Below are 7285 nucleotides of genomic sequence, written 5' to 3'. Positions count from 1 at the left end.
TAATGATTTGATGGATGGGGTGGCAAAACGTAGATTGCGCCGTATGAAACCAAGGGTACGATTAGCTTCGTTAGCGATGTTCGTGATATGAGATGACCATGTTAGGTTTTGCGTTACAGTAATACCCAGGTACTTACAGGAAGAGACGGACGATACTTCTGAACTGAAAAGAGTGTATTTAGAAGGAGTATGCGTCTGCCGACGATGGAATGAGATTAAACATGTTTTGGAAATATTGAGAGACATTAACCAACGTTCGCCCCAAGTTTGGATTCGGTTAAGATCTTGTTGAAGAATGCCAGCGTCAGTACTGTTAGTGATTGGGCGGTAAATTACACAATCGTCAGCAAATAAACGTATGGTAGAAGAAATACTAGAAGGAAGATCGTTAATATATATGAGGAAAAGCAAAGGTCCTAGGACTGTACCTTGGGGAACACCTGAAATGACCGGGTTACAAAAACAACAAAAACAATATTGTTGGCCTTTAGCTGGAAGAAAATAGGCCCTAAGCATTGCCCATGCGGCCCGCCGGAGAGCACAGCGATGGGATTGCACTGGCAACCATTAATCGCAAAAACTGCACGCAGCCCTGTAGATAGGAAATCATCTCAGTTGTTATGCAAAAAGAGGAAATTACGTGTAACTTAGTGACATTCCCACTGTTTACAGCTTGACTGAATACGCGTGCGTGTTGGACTGTGCTACGCATGCGCGGTAAACGCCTTTATGACATCCGCCAATCAAAACGCTGCTGGAACAGCGCCGTGAAAATGTGGCTGCGCTCAAAGGGGCAAAATAAAGGTCTGTGCAGGGTGTTTCACCTAACATTTCACGCAATTTAAAAAGAAACAAATTTGAAAATAGGCGTTTCGAGTTAGAAGAGCGGTTTTTTCGGCATAGCATTGTTAAAGGTGTAGTACATCAGAATAAAGGTAAGACGGGGTAACTAGGAGGCAGGTTAACTAATATTGAATATTTGAAATTTTAACAGTTACCATTAGCCTCCTCAATTACTGAGAGCCGTGTAGCCCACCGTTGGTAATACCATATGAGTTATTAGAATTTCGAAAATGCTGTTACCCTCGGCGCTGTGGCCCAACAAATTTTGGCTATTTTTTTCGAAGAGTTGCTTGCACTGGAGAGGGTGCTTTGCCTGCAAGCGCCTGGAAAGGGCATGTATTTTGGCGCGAAGTAGGAAGCATTTTTTGGGACCCAGCGCCGAGGGCAATCGCGTTCTCGAAATTCTAGAAACTCATATGGATATTAGCTCCGGAGGGCTACACATCTCTCAATAATTAAGGAGCCAAACAACGATAGTTAAAAAGTTCACTATTCAAAAATAGTAAACCAGCCATCTAGATAGCAGGTCTTAGCCGTATTTTGATGTGCTACACCGCTGGCAATGCTATGCCGTAAAAGCATTCTTGTAACTCAAAAAAGTCTATTTTTAAAGATTGTGTACAATTTTAGGTGAAATACCTTGCGTATAAAAATTTCAGTTTTTGTAAAAATCGATAGAACTAACAGAAAGCGATAAACGTACGGCGAATTTATTTACGGAAATTCAGGTTGGATAAAAAAAAGGCCCGTGCAGTTGAGATGTACGCCACAGCTTTCTAGTTATTGAGCACGGGTTCCATTCGGTTACAGTCAAGAGTAAACAAAGCGCGGATGCTTGGTGAGACCACCGGATTGTTCGGTTAAGCAGCGCAGCTGCATGCTTTTTGTGCAGTGCTCTGCTACTTCAGACACACGCAGGGCGCTTACTAACGTGACGCTTTCTGCTCATGCGCTGTCATCACTTTATTAGAGCTGTTACTTGGCAAAGGAAGTTTTTTTCACGGCATTCAAGAGAACTAACACCGTTTGAAACAGTAACAATCCCCCGTCAGCACCTAACATTGCGCACGAGTCACGGAAGAAATCATGTTCTCGCTTCTGCTACGGTACGGCGTCACTTTCGTCGTTGCCATCATCGTGCGGACCACGTGATCCGAGACCCTTTGGCCTGCGTCCAGGTTTTGGCTGCGGTCGCTTGTTGTTTTGTGTCCAAATCCGCAGCTTTATTCTTGTGCCGCGTTTGCTGCCTTCAGAGGTGTTCGCGTGAGTAAAGAAAGGAGCGGTGTGTGTGTCGCAAGCACGAAACACATTTGCATTTATCACAACCAGAGAAAGCTATTTCGTCATGAATGCGTCTAGACAGAAAGGCCGCGTTCCACTTGCTTAAGACAGACAATTGTGTCTAGGTGTTGCTCGTGTCTTGCTTCCAATTCTTCTCCTCGTTTATTTGGTTTTTGAGTAATTTATTCTTTATAAATAAACTTCTATTTACGTTTTTCTTTCGTGGTCCGTTCAACTAAATTCAACAGAGCAATGCATTTGAAGGAGGCGAACAGGCATCGAAACCTCGGAAAGCGAAGAGAATGTTTCTATCTCTTTTTTAATTTCTGGTTTTAATCAATGGTTCAGTTAATAGTATGAATATTTTGTGGCTGATGTATTACTAGAAATTTAAAGAAAAAAACAACCACACGCCGCTGGTGGGATCCGGACCCACGAACGTTTCCTCACGGTGACAACACTGCACACTGAAACCGCTGCTTCAAACACGACCATCCGTGCATTAGTTACGGGAAGATCAACTGCTGTATTTAACAAATTAGTCGAATCAAACAACACGCCACTTCTGACCGCACAGGGGCGCCACATATACCACTGAAAAAAAAAAGAAAATTGTGCTTAGAAATAAAATTCCGCCCAATTAAAAAAATAGAAACTGAAAATGTCAACCCCTACATATATTTAGTACCAGAACAAGCTCGAACGAAGTTGAAGCCTTTTCTGGAAGGAAGATATGCAAGCTGGGATTGACCTTATCAGTCGAATTATAGTATAAAAGAGATCACTGTTTAACACAGGAGGCTGAACCAGAAAAGTTTGGCCTAAAACCATACTGCGCTTCGGAACGTGAAGATTTCGATTTAAATCTGCGGGATCCGGAGGCGAATTATCTTTTCTCTCCAGTGGCGCGCTTTAGTACCAGTACGCCTTTTTTGGGCAACCCATATAACAGTGAGAAGACTATGAAATATTGTAAGGCACTAATAAGGAGTAATTACTCGTTGATATCCACCCTAGCGCAGCCAATACAGTTTTTACAGAAACTTCGTAGTTAAAGGAAAATTCGTCCTGGTCCGGGTTTCGCACCCGGGACCACCGCTTCACCGGGGCAGTCGTTCTACCAACTGGGCTAACCGGCACGGCTAGCATGTAGTGGAGCGAGAGCGAATTGATCAATAACTCTTAAGTGGGAACTGTGTTATCGGTCAGTTTTTCAGGGGAATCCCCCAAGGAGGTGCAGAATTGTAATAAGAGGGTAATTACTCACTGGCATACATCCAAGCGCAGATATTCGGCTACAGGGAACACTATGCAGCTTCCACGTGAAACTTCGTAATTAAAGAAAGATTCGTCCTGGTGCAGTTTTCAATCCCGGGGCAATCGCATTGTAAGGTATTTCTATGAACAAATTGATAAGAATGGCCTAATCTTCCAATGCGTAGACATTTAAAAGGCAATGACTCCTTAATCTGACATGATGCAAAATCTTTCATTTAAAGTTTTTTCATCAAACGCATCGAACATTTAAGACTGCCATAAAAAAAACAATGGAGGAACGCTTTTGACAACAGCAAAAATGTTAATAGAAAGAAAAATGAAAGAGTGTCATAGGATGATCTCCGAATATATTGACTGTTATAGTGAAATCTTACTTTATGTGAAAAAATAGCGTTCCCAAAAGGTTTCCGGCTCAAGAATGCTTTTCTCCAGAATTGTTGGGTATGACACTGACATTTCAAACCAGTGGGCTGCGTTTTTGACAATAAATAGCCGAAAACTGCAGACGTCCCGATGAGGGATCTGCGGATATGTTTACTGTTATGGCACAATCGTACGATACGCGAAAAAAATCCATTCTTAAACAACTTCTGTTGTAAATAGGCGCTTGTTCAGAATTTCTGGGGGTAAAAATACTAGAAGTTGTTTTACGTCTGCATTGTATATTACAGGTTCAAAAGCTCTACAGCATGCATTTTCCGAGAAAACTGGCCGATAGTTAGGCCTGTCTAAATGATATTTTGCACGGGGACCATATTAGCATTTTCCTAATGGTTTGTCAAAGATGCGTAGGAAAGAGATTTGAAAGACAAACCGGCTAAATAATAAGCTGCTGTATCAACAAAAGGGTATAAAAATTGAGCTGATATATCACCAGGACCACTAATCAGAGGAGTTCTTAGTGCAATTATATAAAGCCTGTATTCATAACCCATTGTTAATCCGTATTAAAGCTGAGATAGAAGTAACGGCAAAACTTTTGCCGGCTCTAATTTGCATTTCTCGATTGGAGAGTTTGCGTAAATTCCCAGAGACGCGGTAGGCAAACTTGCGTGGCTAGTTTGACCGGAGATTCGTCACAGTAGATACAGTTAGCTCGAATATGAACGGGACTAGTTATTTTCCACACACGAATCGGTGGTGTTGCTACTCCAGATTTCCCTGATTGGTATCTGAGTAAAATTATTTAGAAGCAAGGGTAAGGTTTGCATTTCACTCGTACTTATGGAACATTCATTAGTATAATGTGTTGCTTTTCATACTGTAGCGATACCAATCCGACTGGGAGGGTTGATACTACTTCGATTACCCAGAGGTTACTAAGTCGCCAAGTCAAGTGATTGGTTGGTTTATGGGGTTTAACGTCTCAAAGCGACAAAGGCTATGAGAGACGCCGTAGTGAAGGTCTCCGGAAATTTCGACCACCCGGGGTTCTTTAACGTGCACTGACATCGCACAGTAGACGGGCCTCTAGAATTTCTCCTCCAAAGAAATTCAACCCCCGCGGCCGGGATCGAAGCCGCGTCTTTCGGGTCAGCAACCGAGCACCATAACCACTGAGCCACCGCTGCGGCCAGGTGAAGTGACCAGGCTAGCAGAGTTCAGAAAAAGTGGTGCACTACAGAGGTAATCGTGGGTAAGAAAGCTTCCGCAGGCCTTTGTCGCGCAGTCTAAGGAGGTACCCGAGTAGAGCTGCGCGCACCTGCTTGGCTAAGCTTGTTCAGCAGTTTTGTTGAGTGCCCGGTTATCTGCAGTCAACGTTCACCAACTCAGCTAGCTCGCGACTAAGACCGCGTTGAGTGGACACCAACCACCCGAACTGCTCTCTTTCCTGCGATGCTCCGGCGGAGCGTGGACGAGAGGGGAGGCCGTATCGGCGCTGGAAGGTGGAATCAGCGGCGGCGCGCCGGAGACACCGGTTGCGCGAGCGCCAAAGGCCAATAAAGGCGCCTGGGCGCAACAGCGTCCGGAAGTCGCGAACGGGGCGAGCATGAGAAGCGGCACAGCGCGAGAGCGAGAGCGCGAGAGGCAGGGATTGAGAAAGCAACGGTGGAGTCACGTGTCGTCCGCGCGCAACTGCGCATGCGCTACCACGTGACGCGGCGCCGACCAATCGCGGCCGCGCGCGGGCCTCCGGCGGCCGTCAGCTGGGAGACGCGGCAGCAGACGGCGTTGCGCGCAGCCGTCTCTCGGTGCTGGTGGCGGAGGTCGTGCGGTGGTGTGTGTCGTCTGCATGTGCGTGCGTGGCTCGACTGGATTCCGGGGGAAGTGACCGCTCGAGGATTCTTCGATTGCGCCGGATTGTTGTGCACCGGCCATGTCCGAGGACAAGCAGCCGCCCTGCGAGCTCAACAGCCTCAAGGGTCCCGCCGAGGGCGACGATGCGGCCGGCGCGGTGCAACCGCCGCACATGCCCGACCGGGGACAGTGGGTGGGAAAGCTGGACTTCCTCATGTCCTGCGTGGGATACGCCATCGGACTGGGAAACGTGTGGAGGTTTCCCTACCTCTGCTACAAGAACGGAGGCGGTGAGTGCTGTTCGAAATGCGCGCGCGCAGTACGGGACCCGCTACGCCGCACAGCGCGCGCGCGCCCGTTCTGGCCAGCTGACCTGTTGCGCGGCGTTTCAGAGTGAAGAGCGCCAAAAATAAACAGATAAAATAAAAGCGACGCTAAGGGTGCGCTTTGATAAATTCTGATAAATTAAGGAAAAAAAATGGAAACATTCGTTCTCATGTAAATGCTGCTTTAGACTCTGCTACCAGTAACGCATTGCCGAGAACGGGGGGTCGTCTTACTTTAAAACAAGCCCCTCCGCATTCAGGGCCAAGTTGATTTCGAGTATCCGTACTTTGTAACTTTACCCAGCGTGCTTCCCTTTAAGCGGCCGCGTGGGTGATAACCGCGAAGGAGACGCAGCATATCTGTCGCTTCATGACGCTAAAGAGTTTCAGTTTACATCTTTTTTTTTTTGGTCATCTGGGCGTTTTTTCTCATAACGTGACACCGATGGGTGTAGACGAGAAGCGATGGGGATCCTTCACAGGAAGACCGAGTGCGTACAGAAAGAGAGAAAAGAGTTGATTTCTGCGCAGAAATCGTGTGGAAACTGGTAACTAGCCCAATCTATTTGAGAAGGTCATTATAAGGCAATTATTTCAGTTCGTGTTGTTGCCACAATACTTTCTGTTTTTCTATGATGGCGCCCAGGAATTTTTAAAAGCGATGCCCCATAAAGCGGGTGCTGTCTTCGTGTTTTACACGCGTCATTAATTCTCTACCCCGCGCTGTCAAACGTTTTGCGTTTAGCCCTTTGTTGTGCACGGTGTACGACAGCTGTGACATTGAGAATATATGTGTTCGCAGTTAGAGTGCGTGTAAAGGCTCGGCAGGTTTTACATCCACGTAGACACGGTGTTAATGCAGATGGTGATAGCCATGCAGGCAAATATAGGAAACTAAACAATAAAAGCGTGAGTCGATAGCATTTCCTTCTCTGAACCCGTACCCTGTAGCTTGCTACGAAGCAAGATATTTTATGCTACCCGAGAAAACGACCGTCATGAATCACTCTTAGCGCCAGCTAGGATCGATAATAAAAAAAACTGACAGAGTTGAGTAAACAGCAAAAATGAATATCGCGCTAAATATAATCGCGCTAAAATTTTTTTTACGCCGCAGTCTTGTAAATATACATATCCCGAAGAGAAATGGCCGTGCGTGCAAGTTGATTCGTATTGTTTTAGTTAGGAAGGTCCCAGAATAAAAGAAAATCTAGCACCTGCTATGTGGCAGATCGCTGACACAATGACATTTTTAGCATAGCGCACACGTACTAGCGTTGATCAATGTATACAGGTTTACTGGAACGCTGGCTGCGCTG

General features: G+C 46.0%; 1 protein-coding gene across 1 annotated transcript in view; it reads left to right on the top strand.

Moving 5' to 3' along the window:
- The first annotated feature begins 5576 nt into the window (after nt 1-5576).
- The window catches only part of Gat (sodium- and chloride-dependent GABA transporter), a 252155-nt gene continuing 250446 nt past the window's right edge, over nt 5577-7285 (top strand). Inside the window, exon 1 of the mRNA XM_089553401.1 lies at nt 5577-5930. Within this exon, the coding sequence (XP_089409527.1) occupies nt 5720-5930 (211 nt within the window). The 5' untranslated portion in view covers nt 5577-5719. The remainder of the gene's footprint in view (nt 5931-7285) is intronic.

This window comes from Amblyomma mixtum, chromosome 7, assembly GCF_055824585.1.
Source record: "Amblyomma mixtum isolate Tamu chromosome 7, ASM5582458v1, whole genome shotgun sequence".
In the NCBI taxonomy this organism is placed as follows: Eukaryota; Metazoa; Arthropoda; class Arachnida; order Ixodida; family Ixodidae; genus Amblyomma; species Amblyomma mixtum.
Note: the sequence above shows the minus strand (reverse complement) of the source record. Positions and strands in the feature narration are given on the sequence as shown.